The following is a 20424-nucleotide window of genomic DNA, read 5'->3' as shown; positions in this document are numbered from 1 at the left end:
AGCAAGTACAGTACATTACAGAGTCAAGGTATAAACCAAAAAGATAAGGAAGACTGACTATCTTAGTAGCAGTAATTTAGAAGTCATGTGTGGTAGAAGGTGAAGACTAGGAAGAAAAACTATTGTCTACACTCTGGGCATATCAAATAGCATACAAAGTGACAACGAGACACAACGTTCCAATTGATGTTTGGGCAAGAGGCTATGGTGCCGATAGAATTTATGATATCAAGTTTGAGAATTGTGATTGAGAATAAGTTAGGCGACATGGAAAGCCTGAGGGAAAGATTGCATAATATGAATAAACTCGAGGAAAAGCGACTATTGGCACAATGGGCCATACAAGTGACACAGAACAGGTGCAAAGCATGACATGATAAACACTTAAAATTAAATAAGTTTCAACCAGGTCAGTCAGTGGTGAAATATAATGGGCAGAACGAAATCAAACCCAAAAAGTTCAAAGTTAAATGGGTCAGATCATACAAGATACGAGAAGTGGGCGATAATGAGGCAATAAAGCTATGGATGCTAGATGGGAAAGAAGTACCAGAAGCAATGAACAGGTCAAAGTTAAAAATATATCATGAGAGAAATGTTCCCCCAATGAACAACTGAGAAGAAGAACGACTGCAAATAATGTACAAATGTAAGATAAGTAAATGTAGATAAAATATGAAATTGAAAATAATTTCTGAGTAACGACCAAGTAATAGGATTATTAAAATAAAGACGGAAGCAATTATTGAGGAATGACATTGTTAATAGAACAATCAATTAAGGGTCTGTACGGCCTGGAAAAGAAGAAAATCAGAACTGTACAGCCACAGAAGGCATGCATAATTAAACCATACGGCTTCAAGAAAAGGATTCAAGCACGAGGATACATGCACCATATGGCCCGTCCGAAACCCAAAAGGAATAAGTACAAACGCAAAGTAATATCATTTCATAGTACACTAAACAGGTTACCATCATCGTATGGACTACCAAGGGATTCACGTACAGCCAAGCTAGAAGTCACCGGATGGCCAAGCTAGAAGTCACCATACAGCCAAGATAGAAGCTACTGTATTGCCAAGATAGAAGCTACCGTACGGACGTGGAGGGAAATAACATTAACTAAAAGGTATAATATTGCAAGAGTTCGTACAGGTATTGGAGGAAAAGAGTCTTGTCCATACGGCCCAAAAAGAATAAGAATCGCCATATGCAAGGAAGAAGTGCCTAAGGAGTGACAAACCTAAGGTCGTATGAACATATGAAGTACAACAAAGGAAATATTAAACCACTGGCATGGTGTAGAAGTCAGCAGAGAGTGTGGAAACCTCAGTACTCTGCCGAACGGTCAGAGAAGAATACATCAACACCGTACGACATAAGGGAAAGAAAGGAGGAAAAACAGACAAGCCATACGGTCAGCACAAGATCACCAAGAAAGGAAGAACTGTATGACATTCACAAACCTGTATGGCTAAGGAAAGAGGGAGATATAGATCTGTACGAGCTAGCAAAAAGGAGCTACAAATTTTGGAGCAAATTTGGGAGCACTTTTTACAAAGAAAAAGCCATTCACAGGAGGAGGCAAGATCCATATGGACACCAAGGCAAGAGAGGAATTTTTAAAACAAGATTGTACAGGGAAACAAATAACCTAACGGTTTGCAATCTAGTCCACAAAATGACAAAGAAGTGATAAGTATGCATTCAGCCGAAAAAAGAGCTTGGAGAAAGAAACTAGACAAAGATTCAACCATGAGTCAGAATATGCAGACATTGCCTTCAAGAGTGCAAGTAAGTGGAAAAGACAAGGGGAAACAAAGGGTCAAAGTGCAGAACCAGCCAGATGTATAACTAACACCAGAGAATGTAGCATTTGAAGGGTTGAATGGGTTAGAGTGCAGAAACTGGTGGAATGAAAGTCCTGATGACCACCTCGTCAAAGCAAGCATACAAAGGGCACAGGTAGAGTGGGTAATTCGGATGCCAGTCTTTTGTATTCAACATTTCAAAGGTGTCCTGTGTATCATGGTTGAGGCATATGATAGGCATTCCCACAAGAGTTATTTTCCATACTTGGGACATGACTTAGTGATTTCATTCTGGCCAATTGACTTCACCAGGGTATTCGGCATACCAAGGGCGGCACAGGGAGGAAAGAAAATTGACAAGCCCAAAAAGATGGACATAGAGAGAAAATTGGAGGTGGTGGAATTAGTATACAAGGAACAGGCACAGCATAAGAAAGATGCCCTTACTAACACCTCGAGGGGAAGAGGGTTGCGAAAATCAGACATTAGGGAAGGCCATTGGAGGTGCCTCATGGACTTAATAAAGAGTCGACTTTCAGGGTCAAGTAGGGCATCAAACATCTCTTTTCCGCAGGTCAATATGATGAATAGACTCATGAACGGGAGGGTTTATGACTGGGCTTTTGTATTAGCCGTGCACATGGATGAGTTCATGACATTGTAGCATAAAACATTTTACATGTCGTACTATGCCATCGGATTCTTTTTGGAGGCGACTGCGAGGATGATACCGAACGAAAGGCTTGAAATCCAACCGTGCCCGACAATACTTGGCGAGCCTCCAATAATGCAGTGGAGACATTTAGACACAAGTGGAGGGAAAAAAGGCGTTGATTAGAAGAGTATGCGACAGGAGATAGATGAACCCGGAAGCACAGATAGTGGCCGCCAAGAAACATCTTCTGCAGAGGACGATTCAAAAGAAATGGAGGTGGACCAAGATGAGGAGGAAGAGGACAAGGAAGTAGGAGTGATCACAGCAACCTCGCTTCACTTTCCACATCAGTTGACCACTGCATCAGTGGCAACTACACCATCTCTTACAACACCGCATGTACACACTATGGCAGATGCTCACATTCCAGGGTTTAGGCAGTTCAGACAACCAGTGGTGATGACTCCAATCACCCTAAGACCACGGCCAACAGCAGAAGCATCTTCACAACTAGTGACAGCCCAACCCTTAGCAAGCCGAGGGATAGCATCACCGAAAGATAACACACACGGAGACACAACCACAGCCGATAGTTTAGCCAAAGGAGGGGAGGAAAGAACTGAGTCCCATGCCACAGGAGCACGGATTACCCTAGTCAGCAGCATTGAGTATGCCTCAGCCACATCTAGTAGTAGAGTTGACAGCTACAGAGGGAGGAGAAAGTTAGGGAAGGGCACAGGAGCAAGTCCGATTAGAGGTGATTGGGACAGATGCAGTAGTCACGATAGTCAACACACTGTTGGATGATGCAGTAGATCAGGGTGCTAATTTGAGCATACCGGAAACAAAGCACCAGGCACCAGCAGATGTACAGAGTAGCTCATCGAGTCGTGCGAGTATCTGAGATGGCGACTACTTCCCCCTATTGCCAGAGGCCCTTCCATCTAGTCTCTCATGAGAGAGGACCTACAGTTGGAGGCGATATGGTTGAACAACAAGGTTGTCAAGGTCCCTTCATTGCCAGAGGTAGGAGATCAGAGTATAGCAACATCAGAGAAAGCAGAAAGGAGGATACAAACTGAGGGTCCTATACTAGTAGCAAAGGAAATGGATAAGGATATTCATTCGTGCCTCACTGACATCACAGAGAAAAGCAAGCTCCTAGCAGAGTTGGTGCTCACAAAGAGACGACGGGTAGAGGCTGGGCAAGAAGCTCGGGAGGCTACAGAAAAGGCTCGAGAGGAGATGGCCAACCAACTTGCCACCCAGTAGATTGCATGGGAAACAAAGTGGACAAAATTATTAGCACAACTCGAGGAAGTTGTACGAGGGAAGCAGGAGGCAAAACAACAACTTCAGGCAGCGCTACAGGAGAAGGAATCAACAAAGACAACACATGACCAGAAAGAAGCTGAATGCCAAGAGATCATAATGATGTTGAAGGAGGTAGTGGAAGAGAACTCCTAGATCAGAGCTGATTTAGAGATCCATACCGAGCAAGTGTATCAACTGCGACGAAGCCGGTCTATGCACTTAGGGACGTACCCTTCGGTTTAGTATCTGTGCATTAATGTAATTAGTTGTTATTTTTGAGTTTTGTTGTATTGTCGTCCGGAGACGACTTTTCTTTTGGGGGGATGATGTCAGGAAAATCTATATTGTAGCCGACGGGTAGAAAAGTATCCGAATGGGTGCATGACGGTTGAGTCACCCCTTCAGAAAGCTATATGTACACCATCCAGAATGGACTTTGGAATCATCATTGTAATCAATCATATCGAATATTGTAGTATCTTCTATATACATGCGAATAATAAAAGGAATACTTTTGTGTTGCATGTTCTTGTTTATTGTCTGAATGCATTAATAACCCATTTACCTTGTACGGTAAACATTAACCAACACACTTCTTGGCCTTGAGACATTCCTTCATATTGAATTTTAGAGTCAATTTTTAAAAAGCGCACATAGTTAACAGTTTTAGGCCTCCATGATGGATAGTGTTGTGATAGATTGATTTTTGGAGTACCATGTGGGAATTTGACTATCCAATGTGAAGCAAACTATCACATAAACATGGCCTTTTACTTTTAAGGGTGAATCTTGAATTCCTTTAGTAGAGTAAAAGACATTTTGTACTTAATGATTAAATTTGTGACATGGAAACAAGGTAGATGAGCTCAATTCATCTTGTAGATGGGATCTGATATTTGATGAAGGGTAAGGCACACAGATCTTATTGATCAATATATAATGCAAATGGAAAAAATCATAGACGAACCTGAAAACCCAATGATGTCTGACTGACAGAGATCTAAAAGAGTTTAATTAGCTTTACCTTTCTTCTATGATGGTGGAGATGGAATCTGATGTTAGCTTCCACATTTAGATAACTTGACACATCTTCACAGATTTCTACAACAACAAGGCACGACCATGGTAATAGAGATTAACAAGTTTAATGGGTTCAAAACACTGAAAGTTTTACCAATGTTTGGGATTTCAAAAGGGCTCAAAGCTACATAAGTGCAGAAATGAAATTGGAAGAAAATTCAATGACCAATATTTGTGGTAGATCAGAACTTAATAAATCAGATTATCAATCAATGTTCCAAGGATGGCGCTTGATCTCAGAGGTTGTTGTATCCATTGTTGAGACTCTTGGGGCAATACATTCTAAGATGACAATTTAAGTATCTTCAAACTAGAATACTTGTTACAAGATCTAGTTCATGATCACTAATAGAATTAGCACCACAATCCTGATCCAATGCATCTATGATAGCGCTACAATGTTCACTTTTTCCATCCATGTTTTCCAAAACATACGAAGCTTCAAAATGGAGTTTATGTCACAGACAATGTGCATTCAGTTAAAAAATTCAATAGCTTCAGGCCTCAGGGAAAAATGAGGTATTGTTTCTGTCAAAACTTGATAATATTGGCATAGCATAAATTCTATAACCCATCCTCTATAGAACTTGGGTTATGTATATGTGGGTTTGGTAGCTAAGCCTAAGAACAATAGCTTAAAATTCTTGTTCTAATATGTGTGGGTTTAAAATGTTCTTTCATCCAGCTTCTCTGAATCTGTTACAAAAGGATTTCTCAAACACATAGAAACAAAATCAACAAGTAGCAGACATGGAAGTAGTGGGAATCAGGGACTATTCAATTTCCTACAAGATGCTTCCAGCTTTTCTGTTTCTTACAGGCCATCCAATCTGAATAATTCTCCTCATAAAAGTAAAGATTCATGGTTGAAAATTGCAATTTTGCTTGCACTCAAACCCATGCATATTGCTGAGAGCCTTTAGGATTTATAGGGTGGCATTTATTTCATTGAAAGGTACTATTTCCCTCACAGCCGCTTATGAACAAACTGTGAAGTACAATAACTCTTTATAAATCCCGCATAACACAAATCCCATCTAAATTTACACACCATATTGGAAACATTTTGCAGAGCTCTGATTTCTCCTTTCTGAATGAATTTCAGCAGTGTCTCAATTTTTCTGATAACAATCCTTCCTCCAACATCAGCAGTGTCTAGTCAATCCACAATGCACCTACCATCTTGGCCATGAATGAATATCTGTCGGCTGCTCTTTCAATCTGCATATGATTTAACCTTTTAGTTTCTATTAGCATGGAGTGAAGAATCAGTATGGAATAAAGTTGCAGCTTCCAATAACGATACAAAATGTTTTTCTTCAGAAGTAATGAAATTCTAATAAACATATGAAAAAAATGAATGAGACAGGAATTCACACTCATTCATGTATTCAGATAAAATTAATTGCAAAAAATTCATTAGAAACTACAACACATTTCTGCAATAATAATATTTTTTATTTTCAGTAGTTAGGAAAAGGAGTAACTTCTCAAACACATGTACAGTTCTGTAGAAAAGCAATGTCAGTTGATAGTTACGAGCAAGAAAATCCTTGTGTTAAAGTCTAAAGGAGATCAATAAAATCAGATATAGTGTTAATCATTTTCAACTATATTTCTTTCCATAAAGAAATCTGTCCCTGATAGATTACTGACTAAAATGGATCCTCAGTGGACAGCAAGAGAACTTACAAAAGTTCGAAAGTGAAATGATTGAACAGTGCTAATACATCAAAGAAGAGAAAGTAACTTGCCCTTTTGAATGTAGGACTTCCAGCTCCATGGCCTGACTTTGTTTCAATTCTTGCAATGATGGGATTGGTTTGGGGACTGTTTTTCACACTCTTGCATAGAACATACTGCATGGTCTGCAATTGTTTATCAGAAAATACTTTAGTAAAGACAGTCAATTTATTTAACATCCACAAACACCCAAATGCAGAAGGGAAAACCACTGAGGATTTGTCTTAGTCAAACTATATAGCAAATGATCCACAAATAGAGTGGCTATGTCATGCTCTGGCCCTTAAGCAATGGATTTAGTTTGATGTGAATATCTCAAGTACTCTAGAATCTGCATCAAATCCAATTAATAATGGATCAACTACTACTTCTATATATCAAATTACTCAAACAAAAAAATTAATCATCAGCAATGTGGAAAGTAATCAAACAAAAACTGCACAAATCAGGAAAGAGAGAAAATCTGAAAAATTTATTCCATATTAAAAAATGCTCTAAGGAGCAAAAATTCACCATATCATTAAGCAATTCAGAATTGCAGAGGTACAAGTGACACAACTACAAATCCAGTCCAAACAAGTACACACAGTGCTCATAAGAGTGCTAGAACAACTCAGCAAACACTACACTGTGCACACAGACTTTGCATAAACAGGTAGTCTTCAACAATTGCTCAACGCCATCAGCATTTGTCTAACCCTCTTCTGATTGGAAGTAGGAGCTAAAACATCCCTTAGCCTTCACACAATTCGAATAAAAAAGATCAAACTCAGAACTAAAGATCACCACTTTTGGAATGCCAAAATTCACTCTTTTGGGCATTTTTAATAAAACATGGCAATGTTTAATCACTTCTTATATCGTTGCTATTGAGAATTGGATACTTCTACGACAGTTATTTGCCAGCTAGAATTATAAGGTTCCAAAAAGACCCATCAATTATTTAGATAAATTAATTTGCAACAAGAGTGCTTCAGCAGCAACTACTATGCACTTCAACAGCAACATTCCTGAAGCCATATCTTTTCCATACAAACTCAAAACACGATGCTATTATTTTATTTTGAATTTGCATACAATTTTGAGGAAAACAACATGCAAAAAAAACAAAAAAATATTTTTTGCTCCATTTGACCATTATTTTGGCTGTACAACAACATTGCACACTCATGAGATGACCATAATGGTCCAAATGTCAAAAATAATCCACAATTTCAAATCACATATCTTTAACCAAAGGAAGGGCTTTTGATCACCAAAAGCCTTGGCACACCACTTAAATTAAATTGAAAAACTCAGTCCACATGTGTTTTAAGAATCCTTAACATGACCACATATCATCCAAGCCTACTCTACTTTGTCAAGTAATTATGAGCTAATTATAAACACCAACTTGTATCCCGACTGTTCCACTTAACACACCAGTAAATCAGAAAGAAAAATATTGCCCACCTCTGTAGTTTTCTTCAACTCACATTCCTGTTCCTCCTCAATTCTACTTGATGTCCCTTGTTCAACATATATTCCCTCATTTACTAAAGAATCCAATCTTCCAAAAGAATTGATTAGCCTGTTTGAATTTGAGGTGCTAGACATGGAAATTTCGATGCCTACAAACATATTGGACAGAAAATTCTTCCCTTCAAATGAACAATATGTTAATTCTAGTGGCTAAAATAGATAGCATCCTTCATATGCAAGCAGTGACTAAGACAAATCCATTGGAAGAACATCAATTGCAAGCTCACCCTTATACTGCAAATTTAGGCTAAATGCTAATTTACATTACGACTTCACCCTTATACTCCAAATATAGGCTAATTGCTATTTTACATCACATCTTCACTCTTATACTTCAAATATAGGCTAAATGTTGATGACATTACAACTTCACGAACCCTTATACTCCAGATGTATGCTAAAGCTAATTTACATTGCTTACTGACCCTCATATCTACAAAATGTAACCACCCCAAAGTGTATAGGAATGGGTGAGGCACAAACTAAAGTTCTGCAGACATGAGTCTGATTACTTAATTTGTAGAGCCTAGGTTCAACTACCAGAGCTCTGATACCATGTTAAGTTTTTGCAAATTCTGTTCTAAAACTCAGACTTCTATAATATCCTTTAGTTTCTGAAGATGATCTTAATGTTCTGAAGGTAGGAGGAGTTATCACATTTAATCCTGATCTGTATTGTTTTATATATCTGCAATAAATCGTATAGGTATTATTTCTTGAGGGAGCAAACTTATCTTTTATTGTGAGTTCTCAAACTACAATTATACCTACCTTTTATAACATGACCAAAGGGCATGTCCCTCAAAGGGACATGACCCCCTCTAGGTCGGCTCATACTCCACTTCCAGAAATTGGCGACCAATGGAGATAATTAAAAATAAACTAACATAACTGTTAAGTTATAGTTAGTGTTAACATTAACATATACCAAGAATCGCCGCCCATCCTTTCATGAGGTGTAAGATATATAATGCCTTAAATGGTATTAGAAGGAAGAAGACTATGGTGCAGTCTGCACTCTCAGACCAGTCTGATATCACTGTTATAAACTTAACACTCCCTCTTAACTTGATAATCATACTAAGAGATAACATATCTAGCATCATCAATTAAGATGAATAAGCATAGATTGGAACTCTATATCTATTTGAATCTTCTTGAGAAAATGGCATCATGGAACATGATGGGACTCTAAATTTTGGCAAATTCTAGAGCTCCAAGCACCATGGCAAAGGGAAAATCTTTAATCTTACCCACTACCAATATGCTTCAAACCAATAAAAGTTATGATGAGAATGGTGGGAGACACTATAATTATTGAAATTGATGACTGGACTGTCAGACTGTGGTTTGTTTTTCATGGAATATATGATGGTGAACTAGTATGCCATACTGGCCCAATCACTTGCGTTGAATACTTGAGTGCTGACAAAGCGTGAGAAATGTTGGATGAGTTATATGCTCAAGCTTTCAAACAAAAGGTTAATGAATACGTACTTGTGATACCATGTATATGTGTAAGTCTGCTGCCTTGTGAATTTCTGGAAGCAACATCTTCAATGATATAGAAACATGAACACATCTTAAATCCCGCTTGGATTTGGAAAGCACAAAAACAGAACAGAAGTATGGTATGGACCAGTCATTAGATATCCCAGGATATAGCGCACAAGATGCAGATATTTGGTGACCCTGTGATCAATGTTTTTGGCAGAATAGAAGAACAAATTGTATCTGTATGAAAACCAATCATCAAGTTCCAAATCACATTATACCTCATGCAAAGAGGCAACAGCCAACGGCCTTGGAGCATGTGTTTCAAGTACTAAGACAATGATCAGGTACACATTAATATTTGGGGAAGCCTGATGAAAAGCAAAATAACCGGCAATGATGATATACCAAAGTCATGAAGAGAAGCCATTGTAGACTCTATACAAAAGGATCCATTATAATATTATCTCACATGCTTGGTGAATAGTTTGGGTCGGGAGCTGCTTGTAGAATGATTTTCGCCCACTCAGCGGCATCAGTAAGAGGACAACATCTACGCAAGAAACCTGACAAGGAGTAGTCATCAAAGAAAGTCTCACAAATTCGATACACATCAAACATGTCAAACATCACTGAGTATGCACAAAGCGAATAATGGTATGCGAAGAGTATACGAATGGAATAATTCTCCAATCAAAGCACTATATAGGAAGGAATCGATCTTTTCAGGCCCGTGTAGGAGAATGAACAGAGCCACAGAAAAAATAAATTCCCCATACTATAGAAGATGGGGTTATATTAAAATAATATGATAAAAGATTTGACTATGATTAGAGATCATCGTATAATTTATTTAAAAAGGAGCCCTCTAAACTAAACTCAAGAAATTGACAGGAAAGATATAAAAGGTGCAGTTAATTTAAAGAGAATTATTATTAAAAGGGCGCAATCATTTATTTTCAATTATTTTTAATAATATGACTTTTCACTTTGAAAAGTCACATCCCTATCTCATTAAAATATAAATAGTGAGATACTCAAAGGAAAATAGAAAGACATATTCGAACAATAACATTCATTCAGATATTCACAAGAAATATTTATATTATTTTGTATGGAGAGATAAGGGCTATGTTATGATTCTGTAATAAATTCCATTATTTTATTTTTATAATAAAATAATATTTTTTTGCTTATTATTAAAGGCATAGAGATTTAAACTACATGTGAATCATCCTTTATAATTATTTTTGAAATTCTGTATACAATTTAAGTATCGGATAAGTGGACAAGGTCATTTAGCATTTTAAATTTGATCATCACAGATATGGTGAAATATTAAATTGTTTCTGTATCTGTGTCTAGTTTGTCTCCTTGCCGGAGGAGTTAAAATTCAATTTGGACTAATTTAAGATTGCGTAATATTTGGTCTATCGCATCTTGATGATTTAATTGTTAACAGTATAAGTGCATATAAAATTTATGAAGTTGTACGTGGAAGTTCACTAAAGTTGACTCTATAGCCCGGATGAGCAGAGGCACTAGTCTTTTTATTGAAGTTAGAAAATCTATATATTCCTCCTGCAAGCATCAAATTCATTATTAACAAAATTTATACAAAAGATTCAATTATCAAGTATTCAGCATCCAGTTTCATTTTGATCGAGTTCGAGGACCTTGCCAACCAAAGAACTCAAGAAGTTTAAATTCGCTATAGAAAAGCCTTGAACCAGACACTCAACGTTTGAGGTGAAGGTTTACTCGCCTGGGTGTAGCGGAGCCTGAAGTGCAGGGGAATCGCGAAGCCTGAAGTGCAAGGGAATCGAGAAGTATTCCTATTCGTTGGCCAAAACTGATTGAGAAGTCCTATCGTAGAAGTGGCAGGCTCTTGGATTTCCAATCTACGGTTTTGGGAACCAATAGAACATACGATACTGAATCATATAACCATCTTGTGATATGATTCATCACTTATACTAGTGATGTTAGTATTGCATGTAATGCAACACACAGGATAAAATCTGAAGAATGATTAAATTCTTCATTTATCTAGGTTGTGACTCATATGAACTGGTAATCCTATATCACAACTTGATCTTGAGATAAGATCTACCAGAGAACAGGATAAAGTCTAAAGAATAAATTCTTCCTTTATCCAAGTTGTGATTAATAGGCATAGAAATGCTTATGTCACAAATGATCTTGAACTCACCTAGATCTAACACTTCCACCCCAATCAAGTACATAAGGGACCCAATCATTTGTCTGTAGAGAGTAGAATCTATGGAAGGTGACTCTGTTGCTGCTTCTTTAAGTTTATGTAGATTAGTCTCCATAGAAGAAGACAAACATGCAATTCCACATTCCAAATCTCTTCAAAATATCTGATGTATACTTCCCTTGATTAAGTATAATGCTGTTAAAATTCTGCCGTACTTCTAGTCCTAGGAAGTAATGAAGGAGTTTCAAGTCTTTCATCTCAAATTCTCTAATTAGATCTTTCTTGCATTGATCTATGAGATGATCATAATCTGTTATTAACAAATCATCAACATACAGTATCAGAATTACCATATCATCTTCTCTTTTATAATATAAATTTGGATCGGTTTCATTTTTGGAGAATCCTAAGCCAGTGAGATACTTATCAATTCTTTCATACCAAGCCCTTGGAGCCTACTTAAGCCCATAGAGAGCTTTCTTGAGCCTACAAACAAAAATGTTAGGATCATGAGTTTCAAACCCTTCAGGTTGCTCCAAATATACTTTTTCTGTAATCTTTCCATTTAGGAATGATGTTTTTACATCCATCTAATGTACTTTCCATCCCTTCGATGCATCAATGGCTAGGATTGCTCTTATAGAGGTGTATCTGGCAATAGGAGCAAAAGTTTCTTCATAATCAATCCCTTCTTTCTAAGAGAATCCTCTAGCTACAAATCTGACTTCATATTTTTCAATGCTACCATCAGCAACATGCTTTAATTTAAATATCCACTTGGAAGAAACAACAGATTTTCCTTTAGGTCTAGGAACAATTTACCAAACATCATTCTTCATAATATATTGATATTCTTCTGCTATAGCTTCTTTCCAAGCTATATGTTTAATAGCATCTGAAGTATTAGTTGGTTCTGATTTAGACAATTCATTCATATTTGTTGTATAACTAAAAAATCTTTTGGGCCTTTTGCTTTCTCTGATTGTTCCAGAAGATGTAGCAAAGTCTTGTGCTTCCTCGACTATTTTAATGGCCCAAAGTGGTCTTTTCTTTGAATTTTGAGTTTCTCCAAGATTTAGGTTTTGAATTTCATCTTTGATTTCTTCCATGTTCTCCCTTTGAGACTTAGACTCAGTATTTCTTTCAGAACTAGGTAAAGGAGAGGGTTCTTCAAAACTTAGGGCTCTTTTGAATGCTAGATCTTCTTCAAAAATTACATCCCTACCGAGTTCAATATTTTTCTATCCAAGTATGAAAATCCTATATGCTTTAGATGTTTCACTATACCTTACAAAAATACCTTTCCTCCCAGAGGGTTCTAACTTAGTTCTCTTTTCTTTTGGAACATGGATATATACAGGGCACCCAAAAATCCTAAGATGACTTATATTGGGTTTAACCTTATTAAAGACTTCTTAAGGAGTTTTATGCATAGTTCCGAGAATCACGATGATTCATGTGATTCATGCAATTCGGCGATTCGATTCAAGCCAAACAATTTTTTGTGAATTGGTGAATTGAATCAGCGATAAAGGGTTTATGAAATAAGTTACTAAATTTCAAGGGTTTTTTTAATTTGCCAATTCATGGCCGATTTGATTCGGCCTTGCCGATTCCGATCTAATTCCGATTCTTGTTACTTTGGTTTTATCTCTAAGGTAGGAGTGAGGACTTCTATTTTGAATATAGATAGCAGTACAAGAGGCTTCTGTCCAAAGAAAATATTCTAAATTCTGATCAAATACCATAGCTCTAGTAACTTCTATAATTGTTCTATTCTTTCTTTCTACTACCCCATTTTGTTCTGGGTTATAAGGAACTATATACTCCCTCTTAATTCTTGTTTTTTTACAAAATCTTTCAAACAAATTTGAGGTGTACTCCCCTCCATTATCAGTTCTAAGAGTTTTAATTTTATGTCCTGATAAATGTTTAGTTATTGTTTTAAATTCTTTAAATCTCTTTAGGATTTCTTCTAATTCTTTGCATTTTAAGAAGTAAATCCAAGTTTTCCTAGAGAAGTCATCTATGAACAAAATATAGTACTAGAATCCTCCAATAGAAAGAACAAACATAGGTCCACATAAATCTAAATGAATTAATTCCAAAACATTGTTGGTTTTTCTAGTGTTATCATGAAATAGACTTTTGGTGTTCTTACCCAAAGTGCACCCTTTACATATGCTTGAGTCGTCTTTATTTAGTTTAGGTAAGCAGTAACCATCTTCTCCATAGTTGATAAGGTTTTGAAATTTAGACGTCCTAACCTTCTGTGCCATATTTCATTTATGTCTGCAGCTTTGTGAATTAAGGCTTGAATAGGTCGACTAGGTTCTAAATTTAATTCATACAAATACCCTTTTCTCTGACCAATCAATTTTGTTTTCTTAATTGAGTTCTTTGCCCAGGTTATTACTTTACTATCCATGAATGCAACATTATGTCCATCATCTTCAAGTGTTGTAACTGAGATTCGATTTCTTTTTTCTCCTGGTACATAGAGTACTCCTTTGAGAAGAAGAGAATTTCTTGATTTTAGTTTCAAGGTGAAATTTTCAATTCCTTTAACGGAATGTGTTGAATTATCACCAATTGTGACTTCGCCATTAACTTTTTCTAATATAGAGTCTAGTGCTTCTTTGTATCCTGTAATATGTCTAGATGATCCACTATCAATCACCCATGCTTTATTTTAGACTTCATTCGATAGTGACGAATACAATACACTATTCTCAGGATCATAGTTATCTTCTTCCCTAGTAACATTTGTACAATTCACTTGTTGTTTAGAATTCTTAGGACAATTAGATCTATAGTGTCCAAACTTTTCACATCTGAAGCACTTTATTTTGGATAGATCTTTCTTAGATTTGTCATTCTTTTGATTTCACCTTTTCTTCTTGAAATGTTTCTTCTTGCCCTTATAGGAGTTTGTATTAAGAACATGAAATTCTTCATCTTCTGTTTTCAATTTCCCTCCTTTCTTTAGTTTTCTGGATTCTTCCTAAAGATAATCTCCCTTAAGTTTGTTTAAGTCAGGAAGTTTATCTCTGGTACTTACTCCTTGTGCTAAAGTTTCCCATAAATCTGGTAATCCATCTATAGCCATCAGTGTTAGTTCCGTGTCACTAATGATGGTTCCTATACTTGAAAGTTCATCTCTTAGGTTGGCAACCCTTAGATGTAAGAATTCATCGATTCTCCCTTCTTTATTTGAATGTCATTTAGTTGCCTTTTTAGTGCGAAAACTTTAGTTGCATTGTTAACGTCATATGCATTTAATAGTGCATTCATCATAGCAAATGTTGTTTGATGTTTTGTTAGCATGGGTACGATATCATTTTTCACTCCATCTAATATGATCTGAATGGCTTTCCTATTTCCTTTAATCCAGAAGGATTTATGAGGTTCAACTATAGGTTGTTTGGATGCTGATTCAACAAATTGTTTTATATTATTTTCTTCAAGAATCATCATGATTCTGAATTTCCAGGTATTGCAATATTCTTTCCCATCGAACCTGTCTTCAGGTCTGATTGTGTATGCCATTGAAGATAGGAAATGATGCTAGATATATATAAGGTCTGATTACTTAATTTGTAGAGCTTAGGTTTGACTGCCAGAGCTCTGATACCATGTTAAGTTTTTGCAAATTCTGTTCTAAAACTCAGACTTCTATAATATCCTTTAGTTGTTGAAGGTGATCTTCTTAATGTTCTAAAGGTAGGAGTTATCACCTTTAATCCTAATCTGAATTGTTTTATATATCTGCAATAAATCATATAGGTATTATTGCTTGAGGGAGCGGACTTATCTTTTATTGTGTGTCCTCAAACTACAATAATACCTACCTTTTGTACTATGACCAAAGGGCATGTCCCTCAAAGGGACATGACCCTCTCAATAATTAAACATAAACTAACATAACTATTAAGTTATAATTAGTGTTAACATTAACATATACCAAGAATCACCACCCATCCTTTCATGAAGTGTAAGATATATAACCTTAAATGGTATTAGAAGGAAGAAGACTATGGTGCGGTCTGCACTCTTAGACTAGTATGATATCATTGTTATAAACTTAACAAAAATTGCAGTTACTAGGTTGAAGGGTCATGCCTCACTGTGGTGGGAGCATTTGCAGGCTGATAGACAAAGGAGAGGAAAGGAGAAGATCAGGACTTGGCTGAAAATGGTGAACAAGGTAAAGAACAAATTCTTTCTTGTCGATTACCAAGTTTAGGTTGTTGAGAAAGATGCATAATTTAAGACAAAGGGATATGACTGTGAAGGAGTATACTGAAGAATTCTATAGATTGGACATCAAATTTGGACATATGGATGATGATGTGGAGAAAATTGCAAAATATCTAAATGAATTGAGATCTGGAATCCAAGATAAGTTTTGTGAAATTGAAGAGTGTGGAAAAAGCATACCAATATGCCTTGAAAGTTGAGGAGATCTTGACAAAGACGTATGAACAAAGACAAAGAGGTCGAGGTGGCAGATTCCAGAGAGGCAGAGGTAGATCTTAAGGAGAAGGTGGCAGATCTAACAATTTTGTGCAAGATAAGGGCAAATCTAAATGGAAAAGTGATGACAAAAGCAAGACTAAATGAAAAGGTGGTAATTCTTACCGAGGAGGTACTAGTTCTTACCGAGGAAGAGGTCATTCTTATTCTAGAGGTACTTTTCGTGGTAATTGTTTCAGATGTGGTAAAAAAGGTGGGAATAGATCCTTTGAGTGTAGATCCTTTGAGAATGTACAAATTAACAGAAATGTTGTGGTTCAAGGAGACATTGAGGGTTCATCAAGTGCACCTAAGGCTAGAGAAAATCTGATGGTGAGAAGAACATTATGTAATAAGGGAAGTGATGAAGAACCTATCCTAAGGAGAAGTCTTCTCAAGACTAGATGTAAGATGGCTGGAAAATGTTGCAAGGTGATCATTGATAGTGGAAGCTCAACAAATCTGGCATCAGAAGAGTTGGTTACAAAGTTGCAATTGCAAAGGCTGAAACATCCTAAACCCTATCATGTTTCATAGATCAAGGATGAGCATAAGATATTGGTAAGTGAACAATTTATTGTGAAGTTCAAGATTGGACATTACTTTGATGAAGTTTTGTGTGATATTATGCCTATGGATTGTTGTCATATTTGGTTGAGTAGACCTTGGCAATATGATAGATATGCTATACATGATGGAAAATTGAATCAATACACTCTTTGGGTTAATGGGAGAAAGAAAATATTGTTTCCTTTGATTGAAAGTCTAGATGAGGCTAATTGTACTATTGTAAGAATTTGCATTGTCAAAGGAAAACAAATTGAAAAAAAAACGGAATAGAACCAAGTTTGTTTTTCTATAATCCCTAGAGGACCGAGCAGCAGAAACTAGTAATTACCAAGTGACAATGGAAACTGGTAGTGTTAGCCAAGTACCAATAGAAATTGAAAACTTGCTGAATGAGTATAAAGATATTGTTGCAAAAGATATACCTGATGGTTTACCACCAACAAGAAGTATAAACAACTATATGGATCTGATTCATGGAGCTAGTTTGTCAAATAAAGCACCATATAAATTGACACCTACAAAGAATGAAGATCTAAACAGACAAGTGCATGAATTGTTGCAGAAAGGTTTGATCAGAGAAAGCTTGAGGCCATGTGTTGTGTTTGTTGTATTAGCACCTAAGGAGAATGGAGAATCGAGAATGTGTATTGATTCCAAAGCTATTAACAAGATTACAGTGAAATATAGGTTTCCTATGCTGAGGATGGATGACATAATGGATTGTTTGAGTAGTGAAAAGTATTTTACCAAAATTGATTTGAAGAGTGGCTATCATCATATCAGAATTAGAGAAGGTGATGATTGAAAGACTGCTTTCAAGACAAAAGATGGTTTGTATGAATGGTTGGTAATGCCTTTTGGTTTGACTAATGCACCTAGTACTTTCACGAGGTTGATGAATGAAGTTCTCAAGAGATTCTAAGTTTGTCATTGTTTATTTGAATGACATTCTGATATTCAGTAAGACTAAGGAAGAACATGTTGAGCATGTTAGACAAGTATTACAGAGATTGAAAGAGGAGAAGTTGATGATTAACTTGAAAAAGTGTTCTTTTATGCAAGAGGAGATTGTGTATTTGGGATTTGTGATTTCAGCTAAAGGTTTGAGAATGGATCCTGATAAGGTTAAAGAAATCTTGGAATGGCCTACACCTAGGAATGTGGGTGAGGTAAGATCATTTTATGGTTTGGCTAGATTTTACAGAAAGTTGATAAGAAATTTCAGTTTTGTTTGTAATGCTATGACTGAGAAAATGAGAGATAAAAAGGAGTTCAAGTGGACACATGGAGCTCGTAAGAGTTTTGAGACTTTGAAACAAAAGGTTGTTGAGTTACCTGTATTGGCTTTGCCTGATTTCAATAAGGTATTTCAAGTTGAATGTGATGCAAGTGGTAGTGCAATAGGAACTATATTGAGTCAAGAAGGTAAACATGTTGCTTTCTTTAGTGAGAAATTGAATGATGCTAAGAGGAAGTATTTTGTGTATGATCACGAGTTTTATGCTATTGTTCAACCCTTGAAGAAGTGGAGGCACTATTTGATTCATAAGAAATTTGTGTTGTATACTGATCATAAAGCTTTACAGTACTTGGGAAGTCAACATAAATTAAATCCGAGACATATGAAGTGGGTTGAGTACTTGCAGAGTTTCACATTTGTGATCAAGCATAAAAGTGGAGTTACTAACTGAGTTGCTCATGCATTGAGCAAAAAACGTTCTTTGTTGACCAAGATGAAGGTTGAAGTTCTTAGTTTTGATGGAATGAAAGAGTTGTATGATACTAACCTTGATTTTTATGAGGCGTGGAGAGAGTGCAAAGCACAAAATCTATTAGATCACATGAGCAAGTTTGATGAGTATTTTATTCAAGAAGGTATGTTGTTCAAATGAATTCAGTTGTGTATCCCTAAAAGCTCTATGAGGTTGAATTTGGTTAAGGAAAAACATTGCGACGGATTGGCTAGACATTTTGGAGTTGATAAGACATTGAGTTTGTTGAAGGATAAGTATTATTGGCCACATATGTATAAGGATGTTCAAAATTTTGTATGGCACTGTGGAGTTTGTCAAGTTGCAAAAGGAGTAAGTTAGAATACTGAATTGTATACACCTATTTCTGTTCTTGAGAAACCTTGGAGTGACATCAGTATGGATTTTGTTCTTGGATTACCTAAGATAGTAAAGGGGTATGATTCTATATTTATTGTTGTAGATAGATTTTCTAAGATGACACATTTTATACCATGTAAGAAGACATTAGATGCTGAGCATGTTGCTGAATTTTTTTTCAAAGAGATTGTTAGATTGCATGGACTACCAAGAAGTATTATTTCTGACAGAGAGTAAGTTTGTTGGTTACGTTTGGAGAACTTTGTGGAAGAAGATAGGTACTGAATTAAGATTTAGTTCTACATTCCATCCACACAAATGGACAAACAAAGGTTGTGAATAGAAGCTTGGATAATTTGCTACAATGCTTAGTTGGAAACAAACCATATAATAAACTGAAAGCAGCTAAATATGTGATCTGGGATGGTAAGCTTTTCAAAAAAGCTATTGATGTCACTTTCTTTAGGTGTGTAGATAAGCAGCAGCAAGAAAAGTTGTTGAAGACATTTCATGATGAAGCTTGTGGTGGACATTTCTCTTCCTTAGTCACAACATTTAAAATACTAAGGCAATGTTATTACTGGCCTGGGATGTTTAAAGATGCATATGCTTGGGTAGTAAAGTGTGAAAAGTGCAAAATTTTCTCTGGACATCCCCAACTGGTTGCCTTACCACTGAGACCTGTTATCATAGAAGGGCCTTTTCAACAATGGGGCCTTGATTTTATTGGTCCTATTAATCCAACATCTAGCGCTAGTCATTTATATATAATAACAGTAACCGACTACTTCACTAAGTGGGTAGAAGCTAAAGCTACAAAGAAGACTACTTTCAAGGTGGTGTGTGGATTCATAAAAGAGAACATTTTGGTCAGGTTTGGTGTTCCTATCAAACTAGTGATGGATAACGCGTCTTACTTTTTTTCAATTGAAATTACTGATTTTTGTTTTGAGTATGGGATCATCGTTGGTCATTCATTTGATTATTTTCCTCAAGGGAATGGCCAAGCAGAATCTACTAATAAGAACTTAATTAATATTGTGAAGAAACTAGTTTCAGATAATCAGAAGACCTGGCACAAGAAACTTCATGAGGCGCTCTAGGCAGACAGAGTGACACCCAAAAGGGCAATCGGTATTTCCCCTTTTGAATTGGTTTATGGAACTGAAGCCAATCTGCCTCTACCTCTGGAGTTAGCGACGAGTAAGCTCAGAACAGTAATTGAGGATGATGTCTATAAAGATGGTCTGGAGAAGAGGATCCTATATCTAAGCAAACTTGAAGAAGAAAGGAGAGAAATTGTAGACCATATTACACAGCATCAGATGCGAGTGAACACTATTTGATAAGAGAACAAGACCGCGGAAATTCATGGTGGGAGACAGTGTG

General features: G+C 36.4%; 1 protein-coding gene across 2 annotated transcripts in view; it reads right to left on the bottom strand.

Moving 5' to 3' along the window:
* Positions 1–5334: 5334 nt before the first annotated feature.
* Positions 5335–20424, bottom strand: part of LOC149554650 (uncharacterized) — a 105376-nt gene continuing 90286 nt past the window's right edge. Inside the window, exons 12-13 of one of the 2 annotated variants that reach the window (XM_089828712.1) lie at positions 6615–6728; positions 5335–6081 (exon numbers count right to left, since the gene is read on the bottom strand). In XM_089828712.1, coding sequence (XP_089684838.1) covers positions 6016–6081; positions 6615–6728 — 180 coding nt within the window. In that variant the 3' untranslated portion in view covers positions 5335–6015. Of the gene's footprint in view, positions 6082–6614; positions 6729–6810; positions 6935–20424 lie in introns of those variants that run through there. The other variant, XM_089828713.1, reaches the window with a different exon arrangement.

Source organism: Cupressus sempervirens, chromosome 5, assembly GCF_028749045.1.
Source record: "Cupressus sempervirens isolate cs-2001-9-10 chromosome 5, ASM2874904v1, whole genome shotgun sequence".
Classification (NCBI taxonomy): Eukaryota; Viridiplantae; Streptophyta; class Pinopsida; order Cupressales; family Cupressaceae; genus Cupressus; species Cupressus sempervirens.
Note: the sequence above shows the minus strand (reverse complement) of the source record. Positions and strands in the feature narration are given on the sequence as shown.